This window comes from Oncorhynchus tshawytscha, linkage group LG04, assembly GCF_018296145.1.
Source record: "Oncorhynchus tshawytscha isolate Ot180627B linkage group LG04, Otsh_v2.0, whole genome shotgun sequence".
Taxonomy (NCBI): domain Eukaryota; kingdom Metazoa; phylum Chordata; class Actinopteri; order Salmoniformes; family Salmonidae; genus Oncorhynchus; species Oncorhynchus tshawytscha.
Window position 1 is genome coordinate 65,492,180 of NC_056432.1, and position 27,186 is coordinate 65,519,365.

The following is a 27,186-nucleotide window of genomic DNA, read 5'->3' on the forward strand; positions in this document are numbered from 1 at the left end:
GGGGTGTGGAATCTGACACCGAAGGGGTGTGGAATCTGACACCGAAGGGGTGTGGAATCTGACACCGAAGGCCTTGGATGAGAGGAAAATAGTAGATCGCTTTTCAGACAAATTACATTAAATTGCGGCAGCATTTTAGAGAAATGGCTGTGAACTGCAAGGCCTCAGTCATGGTATTTGACCAATGGTCAAGTATGATGGGGAGAGAACACCAAAAGGCCTGTGTAGAAGTCTCTGTACCATTACCCTGGTGGCTGGTTGCCCACTAACAGAGACCCTCGGGGTGGCTCTGATGAGAGATGTATGCTGGTTCTGGTCTGCACTGATGCTACATGCTGAGTGACGAGCCTGTCTGTCTTTGTCTGCCTAGCACCACAGGATGTTGTAAGCCTGTCTGGTGCCACAGGATGCCGTCTGCCTCCCGTTGGGATTTAGTCATTTTCAAATCAAATCAAATTTATTTATATAGCCCTTCGTACATCAGCTGATATCTCAAAGTGCTGTACAGAAACCCAGCCTAAAACCCCAAACAGCAAGCAATGCAGGTGTAGAAGCACGGTGGCTAGGAAAAACTCCCTAGAAAGGCCAAAACCTAGGAAGAAACCTAGAGAGGAACCAGGCTATGTGGGGTGGCCAGTCCTCTTCTGGCTGTGCCGGGTGGAGATTATAACAGAACATGGCCAAGATGTTCAAATGTTCATAAATGACCAGCATGGTCGAATAATAATAAACTGGCAGAAGTCAGGTGGAAGTGAAACTGGAGCAGCAGCATGGCCAGGTGGACTGGGGAGCAGCATCATGTCAGGTAGTCCTGGGGCATGGAAGGTCAGTGAAACTGGAACAGCAGCATGGCCAGGTGGACTGGGGACAGCAAGGAGTCATCATGTCAGGTAGTCCTGGAGCTCAGGTCCTAGGGCTCAGGTCCTCCGAGAGAGAGAAAGAAAGAGAGAAGGAGAGAATTAGAGAACGCACACTTAGATTCACACAGGACACCGAATAGGACAGGAGAAGTACTCCAGATATAACAAACTCATTTTCTGTTATGATTGATGTCTAATGCAGTCTGACACACCACCCAAACACTCATCTATATATTTCTGGTTGGAGACGATCGCGGTATATTTTTTTCATTTCATAAAAACAATTATAAACTGGGTGGTTCGAGCCCTGAATGCTGATTGGCTAACAGCCGTGGTATATCAGACCGTGTATCAAAACATGTATTTTTACTGCTCTAATTCCGTTGGTAATACGTTTATATAGCAGTAAGGTACCTCAGGGGTTTGATATATTGCTTAAGTTGATGATGCAAAGATATGTTTGATAATTTTCGACATTTAACGTGTGTTTTGTAATGGATCTTTAGACTCCATTGACTGTTCTTGGTGTTTTCTACTCCACAGTACAATGCTAATCATCGTGACCTGAATGCTAAAGGTGCATGGGAGCTGGGCTACACTGGGAAGGGAGTGGTGGTGTCCATCCTGGACGATGGTATAGAGAAGAACCACCCAGACCTTATATCAAACTATGTGAGTATCACCATCATCTTACCCCTGGCTTCAAGGCTGGGGCTGCTGCATCTCAATAGTTTAAGGTGGCTTCCTTTCCATGATCCATGTTGATGAGGAGAGGAGGCCATTTTGGACTATTGGTATTCACCCCTAGACTTTTACTCTTACTCCTCTTATCATAGATGAGTGATTCTGATTTTCTCTCTGCCTGTAGGACCCAGACGCCAGCTATGATGTGAACGACGGAGATCCAGACCCTCAGCCACGATACACACAACTCAACGATAACCGGTAAGACCCTGATTTTAAAAAAGACACTGTTTCAGTGACAGCAGAATTTGTTCTCCCCGTGCCTAACTTGATTTTTTTATACAAATCTACCATTGACGTCAATGCATGATTAACATGGAAATACGAGTCACGTCATATGCCACATTATGATTCAGTTCTGAGAGAAGAGACGTGTAGGATGGTTCTTATATTAGGCAATACTTAACGCATCACACGGGAATCGTCACGCCTCTACATGAATAGGCTGTGTCATTGTGGTGTCCTCATAAAAAATACTGTAATTTCTCATGCAGTCAGCTGGGTGTGTGGTTCTATTGAAGAGAGACAGAGGAAGGGATCTGGAATAGCTGGGGGGGGGTGTAATGGAGTGAGTTATGGGCACCGTCACTCTGGCTTGGGTCCAGGTCTGTCAGCTGTTAGCGCAGAGCTTCTCTGAGTGAAAAGAGAAAGGGACATGCACTCAATGAATGTGACAGTTGAGTTATTTTAATAAGCCGGGAGACGGATTGAAGTAGTAGACTCTTAGAGGGTTGGAGAACATGTCAATGGGTTTTGGGTCTCCCCCCAATCGAGAGCAAAAACATGTGCTTTAGAGTCTTAAATCACCCAGCTGCTAACAGAGCATTTCTGTGGCCTAGTTAAGTGGAGTAAATCTCCTGGGATTAAGTGAATTTGTGAAGAAAGCAGCTTTACTGCAGTGGCCTGAGCAGATGGCATTAAGACTTGTTTACTACCGCCCCGATGTCTTCTCTGCTGCCCTGAATTGATCGATTTAATTTCATCAGCGTTAACGAATACAACAAATCTGCTGGCTCTGGAAAGGCCTGCTCCTCTCATTCTGCTCCCCTGCATGCTTCCCCTTTCTGACTTAAATGTGTGATTTTCCGTAATCTGCTGTTTTCGGGCTGCTAGCCAAATACCCTTTTTTTAATCTTGAGGCTAACCATGCTTGGTGATGACAGGCGAAGAGGGTTATAGTTAGACGCTGGTGGAAATCAAAGGTCTCCAACTGAGACTGCATGGGTCTGGAGCAGGCACTGTCCACATGGAGGCCAGACTGGTGTGAGGAGAGATGGAGATGACCTCAAGTAAAACGACAGTGTACATTACTTCCTACGCTAGTGTGTATAGCCATAGGTCTTGAGCCTCCTGCAGTCAAGGCGAGAAAGTGAAACGGTGGAGTAAGAGCCAACGCCAATGGAGCTCTGCCACTTACCACACACACGCGTACACACACAGTCATCCATTATGATTCCCCCAGCATACACACAGAGCCATACATTATTATTCCCCCAGCATACACACAGCCAACAGACAGTTGATTCCCCTATCCCCCACACACAGTGCAGTAAATGCCTTTGGACTGAGAATCCTCCTGGCTTGTCCTCTCCTCCCTGCCTAGCTCACCCCAGCCCTTATCTCCAGCCGCCCAGCTCTGCCTCGCTTCCCCGTGGCAGGACTGAGGTGTGTGTAACTGCGTGGGTTTGGTGTAGGCGTGTGTGTAAACACCCTGTGGGCAGGCTGGAGCTCTGTAAGGCTGTGTAAGGGTCTGTTCCCTGCAGAAAGCCCAGCTCTGTTCACCTCCATAAAGCTCCCTTTCTTCCACTGCGTGAGGAACGCTCCTCTGCAGCAATGTGGCCATTCAGCCCTGTGATTCTCAAGTCAACATGTGATCTGGCCCTGTGGCTCTGCAGCCATACTGTCTTAGAACAGGAGGATCAGTCTCTCTAGGGGCCTCTGCTGTGAGCTGGAATTGGGGGGGGTTCTTTTATGCATCAAATGTTTCCCAAAATGCCCATCCTCAGCTGGGAGTGGCAGGCTTTTAAACTAAGTCTAGCGCAGGATAATCTCCATAAGATTTGAACTGAGGTTCTCTTGTAATTGATTTATCCAACGGAGGCTTTTCTGTTATTGGAGGTATTTTGGTAAAGCAGTGGGAAGTGGACTTGAGATGTATTTTTTAATGTCCTGGAGGAAGTTGATTTTATCACGCGGGGCTGTAACTGCTGTACTATGGCTGATATCATGTTATTCATATTTTAATTAAAAAGAGCCAGGGAGTTTGAATCGTGCTTTACATTAAGTTGGCTTGCTGCAAGATACCATCAAGGACAAGAAACTTAGATTAACTGTACTGTAGTTGTACACACACAGCAATGTAGCTGTATATTGGGTGAACATTGGGGATATTGCTGGTAGCAGTAAGTGTTGGTGATCATCTGACCACCTTTTCTCAGGCATCCAGGGTGCCAGCGCTCTGTGTCTGTTAGTGCAAGACAGAAAGAGCTCTTGCTTTGTAACAGGAGGCATGTGTGTTAGTGTGTAGTATTTGCTTTCCGTTTCCGCTGTATCACTGTCACATGTCAGGTTGTGTACACACAGCATGAAATGTCTAGTACACACATGTTTGTGTCTAACAAGGCTGCAGGGGCCAAGGAAAATAGTTAAATTGATGTTATATAAGGTTGCATTCTGACTTATCAAATATTGCTATCAGTTAGAGGAGGAGAACGCTTGTTCTTCATTACAGCCCATCATTTCTTTGGAACATTAAATCCCTCTTCCTAATGTGACCGGTCGTCAGTGTTGGGAGGAAGGCTCTTTATCAGGAGCACTCCACAGAACAACGCAGGTTGATTCATTTTACAGCGTCTCAGATTAGTTACACAAGATGTTTGCTTTGTATTCCCCCTCTGCCTCTGTTCCATAAACACTGAGAGACCTTTTGTTCTGTAGGTCAACTCATTAGTCAGCTGATTAAGTAGGAGCGGGGCCAGAGCAGTTGTCTAGATTTACCTCGGGGCAGGCAGGCTAATGATCAGCTGGGGCCACTGGCCCAGCCTCAGAGAGCACAAATTATTTTCTTCTCAGTAATTAATTCAGGTTAGGGAAAAACAGTGAGTTGAAGGAGCGCCCTGTCAAGCTATCAATAGCCCAATATGGCATCTGAGCGAGAAGAGCTCTCACACAGACAGGCTACTCAAATGAAACCCTATTCCCTATGTAGTGGACTGCTTTTGGCATCATTTAAAAAGTAGTGCACTATGGGTAGTAGGGTGTCATTTTGGATTTTGAAGCAGGACTTCAGTGGACTGGACAGCTTGGACCTGCTGTAGGAAGTTTCATCACCTTACGCAACGATAATAGGTGTAACTTTACGTATGACCTGAAAGGACGTAATGGCTGCTAGCACTGTGTTTCTGCTCTGTAGGAAAACTCTAAAGTTCCACCTGTAGTTTTTCCCACATAAAAATATTTGTCTTGTTAATCTCTGTTCTTTTAACAGTTGGCTCCGTTTGAAATATTGTGTCTTTATGGAAGTTCCACCTGTGGTTTCCCCTTGTATTAACATTTATTATGCTAATGTTAAGACCTTTAAGGAGGCAGCTGGTTGCCATGGGGATGTGAGCACCAAATTGGCTGCATCATCCCGAAAGTTCATCAAACTGTAGCCTTATGGTTTCAGCACTCCAGTTCCACACCAGTATGGGAGCCATGTTCTATCAAAACTGATAACTATGAAATATGAGTTCCAGCTAAGGAGAAAGCCAAATCAGCAGTCTCACAGCACAATGATAATGTTGTTTTTGCTTACCATGGAAATCAGCTTTCTTGTTTTATTTTAATATGCCCTTCGGTTAAGTTAGTCCAAACTTCTGGGAGGTTTGTCTCGTTCCTCTCATAGTTTATCATTCCAGCACCGTCTACAGTATCCTATCCTCAGTTTACCTTTATGTATTACTTTCTGGCCAGCTCAGTTGAAAACTGGCTTTGTCAGTGGTGTTAAGACTGGAGATGGCCTTGTCTCTGCTCCAGTAGTTCTGGTCAGGCTGACTTGCAGCTCCTCGGGGACCAGCCTCATTTCCTGCTCAACTGCAGCCCAGATGAAGGAAGGAAGGAAGGATGGAGTTGCCCCTTCACACTGAGCTTAAGTTTTTTTTCCGTTTTTTCTTTCGTTTTCCCCCCTGCGGGGGTTATGTTTTGGGCACGGTAAGCTCATCCTAGATCCATACCTAATGGTAAATTCTGCCAGGAGGAACGGCCAGCTAGCGGTCTGACGGAGATGGATTGTTTGACCTACTGCAGTTGTCAATTAAAGCAAGGACGAAGACAATTGACCCAACGTCATTACATTAAAGTAAAATTAGCACTTGGTCTAATTCAATGTCAGTTTTGAGTTCTAGCCTAGGATTGGGGGAGCTGATCCAAGATTTGTGCCTGTCTTCCAGACTACAGTAGAGCAATTACTCAGAATTAGTCTGTTTCAACGTGACTTTGGTGAGGTATTACCCTATGGGTGTATCGGAGTGCCTGGACACTGCCTGTCTGCTTTTAGTTGAGTCATTGTTTAAGAAGGTGTTTCCTCCACACAGTGATGTGATGCAAGTAGGGCTGTCTGTTCTTTGAATGAATGCTAATCTAATGGGTAGCTTTGGGCTGGCAGCCAGCTGTAGCTGTGTGTAAGTCTGTCTTCTCTCCAGACATGTGTGTCTGTAATCAGATAATGCCTGTTGTGTTCAACTCGTTGACATGGCTTTTTGTTGCTCTTATCCCTCTAGATAAATATCACTGTTGTGTGGAGACTACAGAGGATTGTTACACAATTAGGGCAGCAGCTACGAAGGCAGCAGAGTGGGCAGCAGCTACCTTATAAAAAAATCCAGCACATAAGCAGAGATCTTTAGCCACAGAAAATCTGGAACCGTAGCCACTATTTTTAACCTCAAATATGAGACCATCGTGTGTGTGACAGACGGACAATAAAAATTGTTATTCAACCTGCCTGTAACAGATGGTCCAGGGATTGGTTCAGAGCTGATCTCATTACAAACAGTAACCGTTGAATAAAATTTAAGGGATAACTATAATCTGTTACTGATGATGCACCTCCTCTCTACATACTGTAGTATATCATACCAGCACAGTGCGATTCAGAGTCTTTGTGTTGAGTGTATTCTTTGTGTTGAGTGTCAGTGTATTCTTTCATGAAATATAAGATGGAGGCCGACCCACTCACATGAGTCAGTGTCTGATCCCAGGCAAGTACATTTAGTTCATCTATATTATATAGCATTGATAGTTGTTTTATGGAAGGCCTTTTAACTGCACACTTTACAGCAGTAATATGAAGTAAAGTTTCTGTCCTCTGGTCTGTGACTGATGGTAAGTGAGGCTGCCAGTGTGTCAGATCAGTCCAGACTGTGTGTCAGGGGGATATTAAGGCTCTGTGATGTTAATTTATCTCACTGTGACTTGATGAAAGATGCCCTCCTCCTCCCCTGTGAGAGTGAGAGACGTCACTTTGTTCTGCCAGAGTGGAGCAAAGTGTGTTTTGATAGGCCAATTCATCTGAGCCCCCTCGTATAGCCTACACCAGAGCTCTGCTCAGTTACCTCTGTAACCACACCACAAGGTTGGGTTCAATCCCATGTCAATGCCAGGCTGAGGCAATGCAGGAAATCGAATAAATTGAAATTCAATTTGGTGGCAGGTAGCCTAGTGGTTATGAGCATTGGCCTAGTAACCGAAAGGTCACTGGTTTGAATCCCGAGCTGGCTAGGTGAAACATCTGTCAATGTGTCCTTGAGCAAGGCCCTTAACCCTACTTGCTCCTGTAAATCGCTCTGAATAAGAGCGTCTGCTAAATGACTGTAAACCAATCATTATCATAGAAAATCTTGGGAATGTTATTTTTGTTTGTGTGCTTCCATTGCATCAGGAAATTCGTTGGAAGTGACTGTGAACTCTGGCCAGCTGCTTGAACCCCCAGTGGTTATTTGGCTGGAAGCCTGGAACATAATATTAACCTAAGACAATCATCTAAAACACACAATCAAATTTGAAGTTTTGTATTGGCCTAGTCAAAGTGCAGACCTAATCCCAATATGACAGGACTTGAAACAAGCAGGTCATGCTTGAAAACCCATAGATGTCGCTGAGTTAAAGTAGTTCTGCATGCAAGAGTGTGCCTAAATTCCTCTACAGCGATGTGAGAGACTGATCAACAACTACAGGAAGCATTTTCATTCAGTGGTGGCACAACCAGTTAGAGTGTAAGGGGGCAATTACATCGGAGCAGAGACTCTACAAGGTATCAAGCTTTCCACAGCAATGCTAGCCCATGTTGACACTGCTTCCCACAATTGTGTTAAGTTGGCTGGATGTCCTTTGGGTGGTGGACCATTCTTGATACACACAGGAAACTGTGTGAAAAACCCAGCAGTTTTGCAGTTCTTGACACAAACCGGTGTGCCTGGCACCTACTGCCATAACCCATTCGAAGGCACTTAAATATTTTGTCCTGCCCATTCACCCTCTGAATGGCACACATACACAATCCATGTCTCATGGCTTAAAAATCTTGAACTCTCAGGGACAGGCGTTCTGCTAGCGGGACAACTTTCAGTGAAACTGTAGGGAGAGCAATTCAAATAAATAATCAGAAAAATGATGGATATTAAACATTTAGGAACATAAGTGTCTTATATCAGTTAAAAGCTTCAATTCTTGTTAATCTAACTGCACTGTCCGATATACAATAATTACAGCGAAAGCATGCCATGCGATTGTTTGAGGACGACGCCCCACATTAAAATATTTTTCCACCAGCACAGGTTTCATAAATTCACAAATAGCGATTAAATATTTGCCTACTTTAAAAAAATCTTGCTCTGATTTGTCATCCAACGGGTCCCAGCTACATGTAGTGTTGTTTTGTTAGATCAAATCCTTTATTTCCCACAAAGTCTGTTTAGTTGGCGCCATTGATTTGGGTAATCCACTCATTCAACATGCAGAGAAAGGGATCCAAAAAGCTACCGCTAAACTTGGTTAGAAACGTATTTTGACTGATTTTATCTAATCCTCATATACCCTAAAATGTAATTAAAATATAATATTTCACAAGGAAAGAAGTATGTTCAATAGGAAAACGATATTAGCAGGTGCGCGTCCTCTTCGTCACGCATCCTCTTTGTCGCGCACATAGACTAATTTCCAAGTCTGTATCCCAGTACTAAAACTCAAAATTCTTCCTCATTTGGGAAGAAACAAGTCTGAAACCTTGACCAAAGACTACTGACATCCAGTGGAAACCGTAGGAATTGCATACTGGTAGCTAGATTACATTTCTTCCCTATATGTTCAATTGGAAGAGCATGGGCTCTCCCAAAAAAAATCTGGTTGGTTTTTATTTGTATTCTCTCCTACCATATCTATTGTGTTAGTCTCCTACATTATTTTAAGATTTCTACAAACTTCAGAGTTTTCTTTCTAATGGTACCAATTATATGCAAATCCTGGCTTCAGGGCCTGAGTAACAGGCAGTTTACTTTGGGCACGTCAGTCAGGAGGAAATGGAGAAAAATAGACCTTAGCCTGAATTAACCTGTCTCCACTTCATCTACACTGGTTGAAGTGGATTTAACACATTTCATTAATAAAGCATCATAGCTTTCAGCTGAATTCACCTGGCCAGTCTGTCAGTGTACATTCCTCATTAAAGAAGACTTCACAAACCATTTTTACAGCAGTTCCAGCACCTCCAAAAGCCCACTTTTACCCTAGACCAGACTGGATGACCGTGGCATGTTTGCTTTTTTCCCTCTCCATTGGAGCAGCAACCCACAGTCTGTAAAGGCCCACTCACTCGGAGGATGTGATTGACTGGGCTGCTGACCCAACCAGTTATGTCCTCCACATTCTCTGAATGAGGAGGTCAGATAAGCACATTGTGTGGCTCTGAGATGGACTGCTGCTGTGCTGCGTTGCTGGCCAGTCGACTTCCCACTATTGTGGGATTCCTGACCCTGGGATGTCTTGCACCACGAGAGACACCAAATGGTCTCTCCTGGATCATTTTCAACCTTTTTAGATATGTTCAAATGCCTTTAGTGGTGCAAATGGATCAAAATGCCCTTGTCTCGTGGAAAGAACATTTTGCATCAAAAGGATGGCACGTCTTGAATTCTGGAAGATGTTCAGATTGGGATATTTTCCGCATCCTTTGATTTTACTCTAGCAACATCACATGCCAGAAGAACGTGTCAGATAGACCTACGTGGATATGTATTTGTCAGAGGCAGATATGACTCTGAAAAATGTCATTCTTTAGATGTGTTGTTCAAATTTTCTTTGAATTACTTCTACTCCTTCTACCCTTCACCATTCAAGCATGTCGTTAAAAGGCCCTCTGGTCCTGCAGTTAATCGAGGTTCCATGACACTTGTTAGTGGGACATTGAGCACTCGGGTAACTCTGACATTAATCTTTGACTCACAGCTCATAGCCGCGTCTAAAGAGATCTCAGATGGATTGGTTGATCCACAGTGCAGCGCTCTCTGATCCTCTTGTTTAACGGGGCCTGGTCTTCGTCCTGTGGGTTTAATGGAGTACATTAGCCTAGCCTAACGCCCATCAGTCAGGCCTGGATAAATGAGGTTAAAGTGTTGCGGAGGTTGTTTGAGTACAGCTGACCCCCCAGAATTAAATGGCAGTTAGAAGATGTCCCACTATAAGAGAGGTACTGGAGGCATTAAGTCCCTTTCATATTCTTTAATTGCTCATCGAGGGCCATGGCTAACAGCTTGGTGGCTCATTCACAGTGCTCCATAGAGCCACATGCTGAGACCACATGCAAGTTATCAATGGAGGGTGTCAGTCTCTCTCAGCCCACTGGGGTATTTCCCCTGGGCTATGATAGAACACCATAGTACTGGTTTATTTACTCACCCTGAATGGGAGTCTGCTGGCTGGGCTGCTTTCCTTGGCAGTGGAGCTGCTCTCTGCTGATCTGGTGTATCCTACCCCTGGCATTATCCACTCCCACTGATTTGTCCTGGGGAGCTGGTGGTTTGGAGGACGTTTAGTGTCCGTGTCCATCCGGTGGTGCAAAGTGAGCGGAGGAATGAACCTGACTGGAATGTGGTGGTCCACATTCTCCCACCGATCCCATACAGCGCTGAGAGGGACAGATCAAACTGGAGAGGCACAGACCCAATGAAAAGCACTTTTGTGGAAATGGCAAATCTAATTTGTTTCCCCCACCGTAAGATGGTAGCATGTCAGCTCATTTTGCCTTTCCTTGCTGCCGGCAGGCCCCGCGGCCCCAGACTCATGGTCAGGCCTGCTGGAAGGGAACAGTCTAGTGTTTCATGACCCTCGCTCACTGACTGACTGTTTTTCTCTGGGCTACAGCTGAGTCGGAACAGCTGAGAGGCAGCCAGAGCCAAGGACTTGTCTACATGAGTTTGTTTTTTGTCGATGGCCACAGTATCGCAGGGAGTGCATTCCTACACAACCTCCTGTATCTGTTAATTTACTCTCTCCAAGAGCTCCATTCATAGATAATGCACACTGCCTGGAGTCAATTATGTAGTTTGTAGCTAATGTACACTGTGTTTATATGGGGAAATCACATCAAGATGAGGACATATATTCTCTCCTCCCCCCCGTTCTCTCCCTCCCCCGTTCTCTCTCTCGTTCATTTGCTCACTCTTGCTCGTTTTCTCTCTCTCTCTCTCTCTCTCTCTCTCTCTCTCCTCCCTCTCTCCGCCTCTCTCTCCCTCCAGGCATGGGACTCGTTGTGCAGGCGAGGTGGCAGCGATGGCCAACAATGGGATCTGTGGAGTCGGAGTGGCCTACAACGCCAAGATTGGAGGTACAGTACCGTAGAACAGAGGGCGATTCATGTCATCTCTCTCCGTTTCTCCTCCATTTTATCTTTCAATTCTTCATGTTTTCTGACTGCTAAGACATCTGCTAAAACATGTGTGCTGCATCCGTACTATTCTGAGCTCAGTTTGAGCAGGAGTTGCTCAAGGGTACCTCTTCCTCCTCCACTTCTCGCCCGAGATGACAGTGAGGCTCTATGAACATTTAGGTGTGTGTGATAATCTGTGTGCAGCGTGGCTCCTCTGAGTCCATGCCTCAGTGTAAGCATGTGTAATCCCTTTAATTAGAGCCATCTCTTTTATCCAGTCAGTTGGTGCTCTCATCTCATTACCCCTCTGCATGTTTTATCTCTCCATGCCGCTGCATGTTTCCAGCTGTCACAGCCCGGCTAAATCCAACGCATAGTTTTAGTCCTTATTGGTCACATCCAGTCACATCCACATCCTGCCGCCACTTCTCTACTGTCTGGAGTAGTACGGTCTCATTTAAACGATGAACATACATACAAGTCTTATTCAGTTAGTTGAAAAATTAATTCTGTAGAAGTTTCACATTGTATGCCTCCTACATTCAGCCTCTTCAGCACGACTACTTCCTTTATAAAGGTAGACTCCACACTGGGCAGTGATTAACAGTGTCTGCCTTGGAACCTGCGTGTTAATGAGATGGTTAATGAGCAGCAGCTTCTGCTCACCTTCCCCACTTAGAGGACAGAAACTTTCTGACCAACCACAGTCCTTCCAAGACTGCAGCAAGGGTGCCCTGTCAGGCGTAAAGGAGAGTGAAGCAGAGGAACAGCAGTTTGTGTGTGTGTGTGAGACCTACCTGCAGGCTTGGCCCAGTCCGGCAGCTGCCTGTTAATAAGTGAGTAGAAATACCCACTTCTAGAAATAAATATTTTTTATTTCACCAGGTAAGCCAGTTGAGAACAAGTTCTCATTTACAACTGCGACCTGGCCAAGATAAAGCAAAGCAGTGCAACACAAACAACAAGAGTTACACATGCAATAAACAAACATATAGTACAGTAGAGAAAGTCTATATACAGTGTGTGCAAATGAGGTAGGATAACGGAGGTAAGGCAATAAATAGGCCATAGTGGTGAAATAATTACAATATAGCAATTAAACACTGGCGTGATAGATGTGTACAAGTAGAGATACTGGGGTGCAAAGGAGCATAAAAATAAATAATTTGGGGTGAGGTAGTTAGGCTATGTGCAGTGATCTGTGAGCTGCTCTGACAGCTGGTGCTTAAAGCTAGTGAGGGAGATATGAGTCTCCAGCTTCAGTGATTTTTGCAGTTCGTTCCAGTCATTGGCAGCAGAGAACTGGAAGGAAAGGCGGCCGAAGGAGGAATTGGCTTTGGGGGTGACCAATGAAATATACTTGCTGGAGCGCGTGCTACGGTTGGTTGCTGCTATGGTGACCAGTGAGCTGAGATAAGGCGGTGCTTTACCTAGCAAAGACATAGATGACCTGGAGCCAGTGGGTTTGGCGACGAATATGAAGCGAGGGCCAGCCAACGAGAGCATACAGGTCGCAGTGGTGGGTAGTATATGGGGCTTTGGTGACAAAACGGATGGCGCTGTGATAGACTGCATCCAATTTGCTGAGTAGAGTGTTGGAGGCTATTTTGTAAATGACATCGCCGAAGTCAAGGATCAATAGGATAGTCAGTTTTACGAGAGTATGTTGGGCAGCATGAGTGAAGGATGCTTTGTTGCGAAATAGGACACTGATTCTAGATGTAATTTTGGATTGGAGATGCTTAATGTGAGTCTGGAAGTAGAGTTTACAGTATAGCCAGACACCTAGGTATTTGTAGTTGTCCACATATTCTAAGTCAGAACTGTCCAGAGTAGTGATGCTGAGCAGCGATCGTTTGAAGAGCATGCATTTAGTTTTACTTGCATTTAAGAGCAGTTGGAGGCCACTGAAGCGGAGTTGTATGCCATTGAAGCTCGTCTGGAGTTTAGTTAATACAGTATTCAAAGAAGGGCCAGAAGTATACAGAATGGTATCGTCTGCGTAGAGGTGGATCAGAGAATTACCAGCAGCAAGAGCGACATCATTGATGTATACTGAGAAAAGAGTCTGCCCGAGGATTGAACCCTGTGGCACCCCATAGATACTGGCAGAGGTCCGGACAATAGGCCCTCCGTTTTGACACACTAAACTCTGTTTGTTTGAGAAGTAGTTGGTGAACCAGGCAAGGCAGTCATTTGAGAAACCAAGGCTGTTGAGTCTGCCGATAAGAATGTGGTGATTGGCGGAGTCGAAAGCCTTGGCCAGGTCGATGAATACGGCTACACAATATTGTCTGTTATTGATGGCGGTTATGATATCGTTTAGGACCTTGAGCGTGGCTGAGGTGCACCCATGACCAGCCCGGAAACCAGATTGCATAGCGGAGAAGGTACGGTGGGATTTGAAATGGTCGGAAATCTATTTGTTAACTTTGCTTTCGAAGACCTTGGAAAGGCAGGGTAGGATAGATATAGGTCTGTAGCAGTTTGGGTCTAGAGTGTCTCCCCCTTTGAAGAGGGGGATGACCGTGGCAGCTTTCCAATCTTTGGGGATCTCAGATGATACGAAAGAGGTTGAAAAGGCTAGTGAAAGGGGTTTCAACAATTTTGGTGGATAATTTTTAGAACGAGAGGGTCCAGATTGTCTAGCCCGGCTGATTTGTTGGGGTCCAGATTTTGCAGCTCTTTCAGAATATCAGCTATCTGGATTTGGGTGAAGGAGATTTCTAGAAAGGCCATACTGTGGAGGGCCTATTGCACTGCCCCTCCACCAGCTCTCATACCATACACACCTCAACAAACACAACTATATCTTACTATACACGTGAGGACTTTTTGCGGCCCAACAATTGATTCCCATTCAAAATCCTATTTTACACCTTACCCTAAACCTAACCCCTAAAATAAATTTTTTCACAAGTGAGGAATTGTATTGGTTTATTATTCTTGTGTGTCATTCTGGTACTCACAAGTATTGTAAAACGTGTACACACACACACACACACACACACACACACACACACACACACACACAGAGAAAGATCAATCTAATATCCTATCACTCTATGGCAGTGACTACCAATGAAAGGCAGGTCTTTGTCATCCCACCAGAAATCCTACCACTATTCCAGAGCACAAACTGTAAGCTCAAGCTTTGACCTTAAGATTTAGAAAGCTGTATTGGCTTCAACCCACCTACAGAAGAATCCCTGTGTGTTGTTGGAGCTAAGGGGTAGCAGAGATGGGCGCAGCGCTCCCCAGATAATGGGCTATCTCCTTCTATAAAACTATTTGCTCGTTTCTTTCTGAGCTCTACGGGGACCCTGAGTCAGTGCCCTCGCCGCTGGATGCCTTTGGAGAACTTCAAAGGGCTGAACTTTGTTTGTTTACTTTAACCGGTATGAGGGCAGTATGGATAGCTTGACCCTCCATGCATCAAAGCAGCCAACGCGTTTGTTTTGAAGATGTCTGCCTTCGATTTCTCAGATTTCTATCTGCTGGGCTGGGATGGGGGTGCGAAGAGGATGAGGAGGCTCCGAAAACTGCCCTAGAGGCTGGCGCTAGAAAACGTTCTAAATTAAATTCATAATCGATGGCTTTAAAATATAAAAAGCGCTGGCATATCCCATTTCAAGTGTCCCTCTTCTGCAGAGGGGTTTTGTGCAAAGCAAAGTCCACCCGGATTCAAACGTTTCATCTGTTTTCTTTGGAGGGAAACAGAATGTTCTCATTTATGACCTGTAAACGAACCTTCAGTATCAGCGCCTCTTCAGATCTAAGACTTATTTATCACCAACTCTGCTGCTGACTTTGTTTTTATGTGGAACACTTCCTACCAGTGGCTTTGCTATTTGAGTTTAACCTCACCTGCATTTCTCTTCAAGGAGTAGATGGTTATTAGATTGTGTGTGTAGGAGTGCGTATGCTGGACGGCGAGGTGACCGACGTGGTGGAGGCCCAGTCTCTCAGTCTGAACCCACAGCACATCCACATCTACAGTGCCAGCTGGGGCCCCGAGGATGATGGGAAGACGGTGGATGGGCCCGCCAAGCTCGCCAAGGAGGCCTTCCTGCGTGGAGTGACCGAGGTGTGTGTGTAAATATCTCTGTGTTCTGGGCCTCAGTTGTGTGCCGTGTTCCCAATGCCTGTTTTACCATCAATAGTTTGTATGACGTCCTCTACACACAGCCAGTAATTATGTAGTAAACTATTCAACCATTTTGAAGGACAAAGGCAGCTTGAACAACGCAAGTGCACTTCATGACCCAGACTATTATGAATGGGGAAATTTGATTTGGTCACAGTGGAAGTATCAGGCTTTCTAAAGTCCACTAAGGATAAAATAATAAATGGCCTGAACAAATACTGTAGGAAAAAGAATCCTCAATACAAAGCACTGAAAATATTGTACATTCATAACCACCTGAAGTGCACTTTACACAATCAACTCTCTTCACATCACTACCGTACCACAATTGTAGAAGTGATTTCAGAATCTGAGTGGGAGGATATTTGTGTTATGAGATTTATCTCAATAAAATGCCATTGAGCTCAGGTCACGTGCACATTTTTTTTGCATGTGAAATGCTAACAGATGTAAATAGTTCAATGGGGCTTTAACGTTAGTGTGGCAGGATTCAGAGAGACCGAAGTCTTAGCTCCAGCTCCTCCGTCTCACATGGGCATCCGGGCAAAGCATTGGCATACTGCCAACCCCGAGACAGTGACATACTGCCAACCCTGAGACGTTATCTGTGTGTGTGTGAGAGAGAGACTATTGCTTTTAGGCATTTTGATAACTACTTAAAGAGCAGGATGGTTACTGGTCCTGGTCTTTAGTGTCAATAGGAAACAGTAGCTGGTTTGCTGAAGGCTCTGTCTTTAATGGGCTTCTTACTGTATACAGCCTCCACCAAAAAAAATGTGATTACAAACGCTTATACTATAGTTAAGCAATAAGGCACAAGGGGGTGTGTTTAGTCTTTGGATGTGTGAGTGGAGGGAACAGTAAGCATCCCGAATGCAGACGTATAGGGGCCATATGCCAGGCTCTCTTTAGTGTACACATGGGAGCCTGCATCCATATGATCCCAGTTCTAAGTGTAAGAGGGTGTGAGAGAGCCAGTCATAATTCATAGAGCCGAGCCAGGGCCAACGGGCCATTCAGACAAAGAACCATCAGACCTTATGGGGCAAACCCCATCTGAGGGCCATTACTGGTGCCCTGCCTCCATTTATTACAGGCCTGTCAAATAAAAAGCATATGGCATGTAAACACACTATTCTATAGGGAGCCATGGCATCATCAGTAGCTCCAGTCTGTTGTTTACACTGTTCATGATGGTTGCGTGTGATGGTCAGTGGAGGCTGCACAATGGAGCATTCTGTGGGACTTTGATATTTATTCACTTTGAAAGCTGAATAGCACAGATGATTTATTGCTCAGAGTTTGTTGACATACGGTCCGGTCCCTGTTGTCTTGTATTGCAGCCGTGGTACATTAAAGGTCTTTGGATTCAAAGCGTCTGAGTGATCACACGGTCCTGTGATGTATGGATGAGCTGTGGAAGGCCTTTCAAAGATGGACCCTGGAAATAGTTGTGCTGTAGTATCAATGGGAATCTAATTTAGATTGAATGACACTGTGTTCCCCTCTTTCATTAGCTGCGCCACACCAAGATACACATGCATGTGGTCATGTACGTCAGAAAGGCCTGTCTAGAAGTGGTTGTCTAGGTTTGTTATTGACTCTGTTCTGTCTGTCCGTCTCCCTCTAGGGTCGTGGGGGCCTGGGCTCCATCTTTGTGTGGGCATCAGGGAACGGCGGGCGTGAGAAGGACAGCTGTAACTGTGATGGCTACACCAACAGCATCTACACCCTGTCCATCAGCAGCTCCACCCAGAACGGCAACGTACCCTGGTACAGCGAGGCCTGCTCCTCCACCCTTGCCACAACCTACAGCTCTGGCAACCTCAACGAGAAACAGATAGTGAGTTCAGTAGACACGTGCTCACGTACACACATACACTTACAGTGGCAAACGGAGCGGGGAACACTGATTTTGATTAATTAACATACTGAAAACACTCATTCACTCCCAGTGTGAGCATCATGAGGAGTGCGGGAAACGTTTGTCTGTACAGTCTGAAAATGGGCATGTCAGAAAACATTAAACTGAGTGGTGGTGTGTGTGGAGGAGTGTGTGAGTCGGGGCTCCTGTCCTGTGAGTCTTGTGCTCTGTGGTTCCAGGGCCTCAGTGGTATTATGTTGCTAACTGCAATGGGAGATCACACAGCTACCACTGAGCTTTGAAGAGGAGGAAGTCTATTTTACAGAATATTAGTCAGGGGAATGATGTGTATGTGTGTGCTTCAGTGAGATGTAAGAATGGATGGAAACTTTTGATGTATAGCCAGGGTGTTGATGTATAGAACCAGGTTGACTTGGCTCCTGGGATCCTTAGAGTATCTCAGATGGTTGAATCCGGAGCCAAAGCACTAGTACATACTATCTAGCTGTACTCTAGAGGTTTGAGTGTTTCAGGATGTCCTAGTTAGCCTGTATGCTGTTGCACTTCTTCGTCGGTGTTCCTATTGGTTTTAGTGCTCCTTCTTCCAGTCAGATAGAATCTAAGCCAAATGCTTATTGGACTGTTTGGTTCTTCAAAGCAGGTTGTGTGTGTGTGTGTGTTCAGTCTGGAGGAATGACTGAGTCAGTTCTCACTGGCCTGCCTCAGACAGCCATGGCCTGCAGTGACACTCTCTTTCCCGCTTTCCTCCTTTTTTCTCTCTTCATAAACTCTTGCTCTTTGCACTCTTTCCCACCCGCCCTCTGAGGCCCATTTGAATGAAGAACTGTAAAACGTTAAAATCCCATCTCCATGTCTCACCCTTACACACACACACACACACACACACACACACACGAGGTGGAGGATGGAGAGCCTCTCACTAGGAGAGATTACAGTACAGTACAACCTCCTGCCATGAGGCATGCTGTACACACATGATTAATGATTGGTGTATGTTTCCACATTCATGATTAATCATGTTAACCATGTGTTGATACATAAATGCTTATCAAAGTAGATGGGGCTGAGTAGAATATGATTTTTTAGTGTATAACTTACACTCCTACTGATTGTTTCAATAGAAAGTTCTTTATTTGCCCATATATTAGGTGTTAACATTTCGGCCCGGTATGTGCAGCACCATATCTAACTATCTAACTCTCTTCCTGTCAGGTGACAACGGACCTCAGACAGAAGTGTACTGACACCCACACGGGCACCTCCGCCTCGGCTCCACTGGCTGCTGGGATCATCGCCCTTGCACTGGAAGCCAAGTGAGCGACTCTTATCACCTGTCTGTCTCTCAATCTGTGCCTCTGACTGTTTGTCTCAATGTCCCCTTGCTTGTTCCTATTTTTCTCTCTGTCTGCTTCTCTCCCTCCTTTGTGTTTTTTGTCTGTTCACAAATATTTGCTGTCTGAGCGCACACACACACACACACACACACACACACACACACACACACACACACAGATGTCTCAGAAGTACAACAAACTCTTGGGGGAAGGCAACTGTCTTGTAATAATGTATTGTGGATCAGAATAGATGAGTCTTATCTCCTATCATTCTGCTATGAACGTGTCATCAGCTCAGTACTGTAGTCTGATTTGGGAACAGGGCACTTGTGACCAAAACCTCTGTAGTTCCCTGTCCATTAAAAGTGTCTGACTGTACTGCAGGACTTTGACTTTCCCTTCAGTCAAAGCTGACCTTTCAGTAAAAGAGAACTGATGAGGTTTAAACTCAATGTTTCGCTGGGGTACTATACACTATCTAACTCTGTTTTACTGTAGGCTTTTACTGTTGCTCTGTTGGGTGGAACTGCAGTAACACAAAGTTTTATACGGAGAACAGAGGAGAGTGGGAGAGCAGAGATGTGACTGACAGAGGGATCTCTGGTCTCTTTTTATCTTTTCAATGCAGTAACATTAAGCCTGATGTTCAACTCTTCTAGTGCACTTGGGCACCTAATGCCATTTCCTTTGCAATTTGTTGCTATGCATTGTGGTACAGTAGGATATGTTGCATGTTTTACTGTCTTCATAATCATGTTAAGTGTATTTCAGATCTGGAATCTTCTATATTGATGAAAGGTATGGTTGTTGTGTGTGTGCAGTAAAAACCTGACATGGCGGGACATGCAGCACTTGGTTGTGAGGACCTCTCATCCCGCTCACCTCCTCACCAACGACTGGAATACCAATGGGGTCGGCCGAAAAGGTACAGCGAGGCGTTCCATTAGCTGAGCTCGGTTGACCATCACTCCCGTGCCCTGCCAGTTACACAATGGAGACTGATCTATATTGTATTTACATCAATTGATTTAAAGTTGCCTACATTAAGAAATTACAGAAGGCCATGGCTCCAAAGTTCAGGGAGAGGTTTTACTGGGCACACAGCAGGGTACATGCAATAATCTAATAGTGAAGAGGCCCTTATTGAGTTGGAACTGGAATCGTGATGAAGTAGCCTTTCAGCAGTCTATCGATTTCTCTTTTTCCTTCTCTCTCTCTATGTCGATCTCTCTCAGTGAGCCACTCATATGGGTATGGTCTGCTTGATGCCAGTGCGATCGTGGCTCTGGCTGAGAACTGGACCAACGTTGGGCCCCAGAAAAAATGTGTGCTGTCCATGGTGGCAGAGCCCAGGTGAGCTACACACACACACACACACACACACACACACACAGCTCTACCAACTCGACCTGTAATACCACTGTTTGGCTGGCAGGAGCATCAGTACTAGCTTCATAGGGATTACATTGGTTTTGGGTATAGTACAGTTAACCTACCAGGTGATTAACATATAATAAACCTATGTGATCCTTATTAGAATAGGATGCTTCAGATTGTGTGTGTGAGAGTGTCTCACATCTTGGGGTGGGTCGGCTGTGGAGGTGATGAGCGCTGCTGTGTGTGGGCTGGTTTGTGATGGCCTGTAGGTGTGAGAGGTGCACATGTGGGACCAAACTGTCATACCTCAGTGTGACTGCACGTCATGTTTAGATTCTGAGCATGGCACCGGGGGCCCATTGATAGGCTCTGCTGGGTTCTTGTGTGTGTGCTAGGGTGATGATATTTTGAACCTGGGGGAGCATGTTTAATAAGGGAAATAATCACTTACAGATGAGTCTCTCTCTGCTTCCATGTTCTCCACGCTGTCCTGGCTGTCTCTAAACCTCTGTCGATATTTTACTCTTTCACTCTCACTCCTTTGCTCTTGCTCTCTATTCCCCTCTCATTCTCTTTCCCTCTGTCTTGTGCTCCTTCTATCTCTCCCTCTCTCTATCTATTCCCTTCACACTTTCTCTATCTCTCTTTCTCTCTCCCACTTTAACCCTACCTCTGCTACATACTGTAGCTGACAGGTTCCCAGCCCTGTTGTATCGTCTCTGTACTGGTCCCCAGATCACAGCCTACCACTGGAGCCTGTGTTAAAGGTGTTAGTGGCATGGTGTTTGTGCAGTGTGCATTGTACAGTGCAAGAGGTGTTGCTTCTCCTTCACTCTCTCTGACTGCTGCGGATTAGATCCTAACATTTTAAGGGATTTAATTAGGAGGAAGCGGTGTGTTTTTACACCCAGTTCACCGATTACGGCCCGTATTTTCTATTAGCTGGACGCCACGGCTTTTGTAAAGCCTCATGCCCTCCTCTCTCTCCTCCTCTGGGTTCAGTTGTAGTGGATGTGTGTAAGCTGCTAAGCGGATTGGGGGGAGCCTGGTACTTTTCTCCTGTAGAGGACAGGGCTGCTGCAGGACCTGAGCTGCTAATCCTGTTTCAAGGCCGCAAACCCTGTGCCTTCAGCAGACTCTCACTCACACACATACTTCTCTCACACACTAGTCCAGAGCGACAGTCACACACTCATGCAGCATCACTCACACACTCAGAGAACAATTATATCCACGTACACAGATGCTGTCACATGCTCACTCCCAGCTGTGACATCTTCCTCAGACACCAAAAGCCAGCAACATTAGAACACGAGCCTCTTCAATCACTATGCTGTCTTTGTGTAAATGTATGTATTTGGTCATATATGCTGATGTGCTGTTTATCTGTGTGTCAGGAACATTGGGAGCCACCTGCTGATCACCAAGACAGTGGACGGCTGTGTTGGGACAGCCAACCATGTGAGCTCCCTAGAACATGCCCAGGCCCAGCTCACCCTCTCCTACAACCGCAGGGGCAACTTGGGCATCTACCTGACCAGCCCACAGGGTACCCGCTCCACACTGCTCGCTCCCAGGTACACACACACACACACACACACACACACACACACACACACACACACACACACACACACATACACACACACACACACACACACACACACACACACACACACACACACACACACACACACACACAGTGTATTACGTACTTACTGTCTCTCCTCTGCAGGCCTCATGACTACTCATCAGAGGGCTTTAATGACTGGGCTTTCATGACCACACACTCCTGGGACGAGGACCCCCGGGGGGAGTGGACCCTGGAGATGGTAAACGTGGCAGGGGCCAGCGACTATGGTAAGACACCTCATTTACTACCTTATTAGCTATTGTGATGTCTGGGAGCTCAGAGAAAGAGTGTGACAGGGTTTCTGTTAGTGCAGCCATATCTGACTAGCAGTGTCACTGAAAGAATGTGTGTGACGGGATGTATGCTTGTATTTGCATTTATCTGTGCATCATATGTGTTTGATTCATTGATGTACTGTGTGTGAGAGAGTGTGTGCATGTGCAGTAAGTGTTTGATTTATGTGTTAATGAATTTGTTAATTTCATAGTGTGCGTCAGTGCATGTGTGCATCTACGTCATTCATGTGTCGATGATTGTGTGTGTGTGTGTGTGTGTGAGAGATGCTTCCAGACTGTTAACAGGGAGTGTTTTATGCACGGGGCAGCAGTGTCTGTGCCTGGAGAGCTTTCCTTTTGATCCCTTTTATACAAACTGTCAGGCAGTCTCTCTCTCGCTCCACACACCCACCTCTAAATCAGCTTCATTAAACCAGGGAGAGTAAATCAAGCAGGGGAGTGGAGGGCCCTGCTGTCTGGCCCAGGCTAACCCAGGCTGATCCAGAATAACTATGACCTAAGGCCCATCCAGGCCCTCTCAGACAATCTTTTGGGGTTTATTTGTAGTCCTCTCTTGCTCTTTCATTTTGTTTTCTTTCCCTCCCTCCCTCCCTCTGGCTGTAGACCCTCTCAAAGGGCTCGTCATATAAATGGCTCTCCCGGGAAGTGTTGTTCTGAACTAACAGGTCTATAGAGAAACACCAGAATGTATACTTATACATTTAATGCTTTACTTCTAGGAATATTTTTCTGTCATTCCATCCAGGAAATCCAAGAATATAAAAGGAGCAGGATAGAAGCTGCAATTACAGAACCCACCCTGAAGAGTGCCAAAGCCTTGCTGGCGTAGACGGTGGCTTGGAGATCTGTGCTGTTGTTGCTCATGTGTAACACTCTCTCTCCCTCCCTCTCTCTAGGCACTCTGACTCAGTTCACCCTGGTGCTGTATGGTACAGGCTCAGACTCTCCCAGCTCCACAGCCAAGGACCTCTCTCAGTCCAGTAACGGCAGCTGTAAGACTTTTGACCTACAGCAGATCTGCATTGGTAAATATGTTACCGTTGGTTACTGTAAGAGAATGTACATTCTGTACCTAGGGTTAGGCAACTAGGGTCTCGAAGAGCTGTGGTGTGCCCAGGCTTTTGTTCCTGCACAGCACAAATGCACCTCATTTCTAATGGATCAAAAGTCTGCCCCACTGTGGCTCTGCAGGCTTCAGTTGCCTACCCCTACCCTAAGCCTAAATTTAATGAACAGGTACATTTACATTGCACACTGTACAGGTAAGACCGGAGAGATTAAACACTGGCTGTCATATCAAAAGTGTATGGCTTGTATAGGTTAAACCCTAGAGCAGGAGTCTCCAACAGGTAGATTGTGAGCTACCAGCAGCTCGCAGCCCACCTATGATAAGCTTGCCAATTAATTCTGAAAGTACATGCATTTTTTAATGTGTTCCATCACAAACTGTTGTGAACATAAGGCTCCCTCCCGGCTACTATCTAATCAAAGGCACATTGACATTATCCCACCCCTGGTTAGCCACTGTTGACTTAAAAATCCAACTGTAACACAATAACTGGCAATTAAATTCCGGCAATGTTGTTTGGTGCGCGCGTTTGTCTAATGATAGCCGGCATCTTGTGGGTAGACAGGACTTTCCCCATAAACCTTCTCAATTAAATGTGAACAAACATTTAACCTCACAGAACTAGGCTATATCATGATTATTTGTATCAATTGGGTGGCCATTGCTTTGCAAACTCTGCCATGTTCTATAGACATCAACACTTGTCTTCTGATGTGGTTTAAGCATTGACATGGACACCATTTTAGTTGTTTTCATTATGAATAATTGTTATATTGAGAGTAAAAATACAATTAAACTGCGAGAAGTGAATTCAGAAAATACAAAACAAAATTTTATGGGCCTGTCATGACAAATACTGTTCATTAACCATTATATTACCTGGGTATATTGACAGAAAGCACAAATCTTGTTCACTAAGGATCCGGGGAAGAGTTGCATGGTAGAGGAGAATAAAATAATGTGCCTATTTGAAAGCTATAAAAAGAGTAGGTTGTGACATTTTTAAAAGTAGTGTTCATGCTAGAGTTTGGAGACCACTGCCCTAGAATAAGACTGGGAGAGACGGGAACAGTCTGACCCCTGCAGGATCCCCTGGGTATCACAATTTAACACTTGTTGGTATACTGTATCAGATGGTGAGTGGCGTAATGGCATAGGTGTAGGTTGTGAAGCAAGAACTCTGGATGGTTGAGTTTGTTGATCAGCTCGTCCTCAGAGACATCTACTGCGATAAAGTAAACATGGGGGAAGATTAGCGAGGACTGCATTTTCAAGGGAAACTAAGACGCACCTCCAACACACAACACACAATTCTGCCCCAAAACAATCCTAAAAACAGGACAGGTAAAACAATAAAAATGACATTATGGAATGGACAACCAGTGGGTTACATTGGTTTCGAGTTTGTATCCGTACATATTTGACGAGCTGATCATAGTGAAAAATAAAATACTTCTGCATTTGCCGTTGTGTTAACACATTGACTCTCATTGCAAATAGGCCCAGGATAACTCCTGATAAAGTTGGGTAACTTAGTCATGGGAATCAGGACTAATAAAGCAAATGCAACTGCCTGTTGTAGGAACAGTAGGCCTACCAAATGGATGGGCATTCATAAAATTCAATTTCAGGCCGACACTGTAGGCTACACCCCACCGACTGACACCGACATCAATTGGGTGTCTTTTTTTGGTCCTGTCCGGACCAGTCTCTTTTTTTGTTGATTTCCACGCCCACGGATGTAGATTTTTGGTCCGGACCAAATCTGAACCAATTATAGACGTCTATATTTGGTTTGGGCCTCCCGAGTGGTGCAGTGGTCTATGGCACGGCATCGCAGTGCTAGTTGTGCCACTAAAGATTTGGGGTTTGAATCCAGGCTCTGTCGCAGCCGGCCGTGACTGGGAGACACATAATTGCCCCAGCGTCGTCCGGGTTAGGGAGGGTTTGGCCGGCATGGATGTCCTTGTCTCAACGCGCACTAGCGACTCCTGTGGCGGGCCGGGCGCAGTGCACGTTGACATGGTGCACGGTGTTTCCTCTGACACATTGGTGCGTCTGGCTTCCGGGTTAAATGGACATTGTGTCAAGAAGCAGTGTGGCTTGGTTGGGTTGTGTTTCGCAGGGTGCACGGCTCTCAATTCGCCTCTCCCGAGTCCGTACGGGATTTGCAGCGATGAGACAAGACTAACTACCAATTGGATACCACGAAATTGGGGAGAAAAACGGGGGTCCTAACAAATGTAAACATTTGGTCCAAACATAGACGGCTGGCTATAAATTACGTATTTTTTAACTTTCATTAAGAACTGAAATTTTACCTGATTTCAACGTCTGGAAAATACTTAATTAATTGGACTATTCTAGTTTTGTGGGGGTATAGGAGGAGGGTGGGAAAGCAGAACGGCCAGGACCGGGCCTGGCTGTGATCAACACATTCAGCCAGTTAGTAGATGACAACTCTTATTAGTGCAGCCAGACCAGCCCTGTAGACATACTGTATCATTTGTTGGAATTTAGTCCCTACTGCTCCCTCCTCCCTCTCGCCTCTGTCATCAACCCCTCCTCCCTCAACACTCTGTCACTACTCCCACCCTCTTCCTCTTCCTCCCTCTTGCCTCTGTCATCAACCCCTCCTCCCTCAACACTCTGTCACTACTCCCACCCTCTTCCTTCCTCTTGCCTCTGTCATCAACCCCTTCTCCCTCAACACTCTGTCACTACTCCCACCCTCTTCCTTCCTCTTGCCTCTGTCAACACTCTGTCACTACTCCCACCCTCTTCCTCTTCCTCCCTCTTGCCTCTGTCATCAACCCCTTCTCCCTCAACACTCTGTCACTACTCCCACCCTCTTCCTCTTCCTCCCTCTTGCCTCTGTCATCAACCCCTCCTCCCTCAACACTCTGTCACTACTCCCACCCTCTTCCTTCCTCTTGCCTCTGTCATCAACCCCCTCCTCCACTCACTACACCCTCTGCCTCTGTCATCAACCCCTCCTCCCTCAACACTCCCTACCCTCTTCCTTCCTCTTGCCTCTGTCACTACTCCCACCCTCTTCCTCTTCCTCCCTCTTGCCTCTGTCATCAACCCCCTCCCTCAACCTCTCAACACTCTGCCTCTGTCATCAACCCCTCCCCCTCACACTCTTCACTCTTCCTCCCTCCCTTTGCCTATGTCATCAACCCCTTCTCCCTCAACACTCTGTCACTACTCCCACCCTCTTCCTTTCTCTTCCTCCCTCTTGCCTCTGTCATCAACCCCTTCTCCCTCTGTCCTCTGTCATCAACCCCTCCTCCCTCAACACTCTGTCACTACTCCCACCCCCTTCCTCTCTCTTCCTTCCTCTGTCCTCCTCTGTCATCAACCCCTTCTCCCTCAACACTCTGTCACTACTCCCACCCTCTTCCTCTCTCTTCCTTCCTCTGTCCTCCTTTTCCTGCTGTCCCCTTTCATTTGATCCTTCCTTTCTCTCCCACCCACTTCAACTCTTTCAACAGGGAGGGAATGACAACTGATTATGAACCTAGTAATTCGATTGGGGTAATGGCCTGTCTGACCGTGTAGGCTGGAGGGAATGCGCCTTGGGTGGATGCGGAGGGGAGGTGTGGAGCCTCAGTAGCTGTGTGTGTGAGATTAGCTTTCCAAATCATTGGGGGAGATAAGGAGTTACAGGGTGCTGCAGTGATAACACACTAATGCCACTGCCAAACTGTTCACATGGATGTGCAGACTTAGTACAGATAAATGCTTCAGAGCTTATTAGAAAGTCCATATATCTGCGATATTATTTCCAACTGGGTTGGCAAAGCACGGCTCAGGGCATAGATATGCTACAGTGCATTTCTCCTCAGATTGTTGAGGGATTTACACACGTTGCATTTGTCTCGGCACACAATCTGCACAGCTCATCAACACATTCACACTCCAAACAGTTTGCGGC

At 45.8% G+C, this 27,186-nt stretch overlaps 1 protein-coding gene across 3 annotated transcripts in view; it reads left to right on the top strand.

Annotated features, from left to right (window-relative positions):
- The window catches only part of LOC112263744 (furin-1), a 94,551-nt gene that overhangs the window by 63,258 nt on the left and 4,107 nt on the right, over positions 1–27,186 (top strand). For all 3 annotated transcript variants that reach the window (XM_024440302.2, XM_024440299.2, XM_024440300.2), the window contains exons 5-15: positions 1,404–1,532; positions 1,729–1,805; positions 11,375–11,463; positions 15,420–15,592; positions 17,283–17,495; positions 18,750–18,850; positions 19,693–19,796; positions 20,107–20,224; positions 21,646–21,825; positions 21,984–22,108; positions 23,074–23,202. In XM_024440302.2, the coding sequence (XP_024296070.1) occupies positions 1,404–1,532; positions 1,729–1,805; positions 11,375–11,463; positions 15,420–15,592; positions 17,283–17,495; positions 18,750–18,850; positions 19,693–19,796; positions 20,107–20,224; positions 21,646–21,825; positions 21,984–22,108; positions 23,074–23,202 (1,438 nt within the window). The remainder of the gene's footprint in view (positions 1–1,403; positions 1,533–1,728; positions 1,806–11,374; positions 11,464–15,419; positions 15,593–17,282; positions 17,496–18,749; positions 18,851–19,692; positions 19,797–20,106; positions 20,225–21,645; positions 21,826–21,983; positions 22,109–23,073; positions 23,203–27,186) is intronic.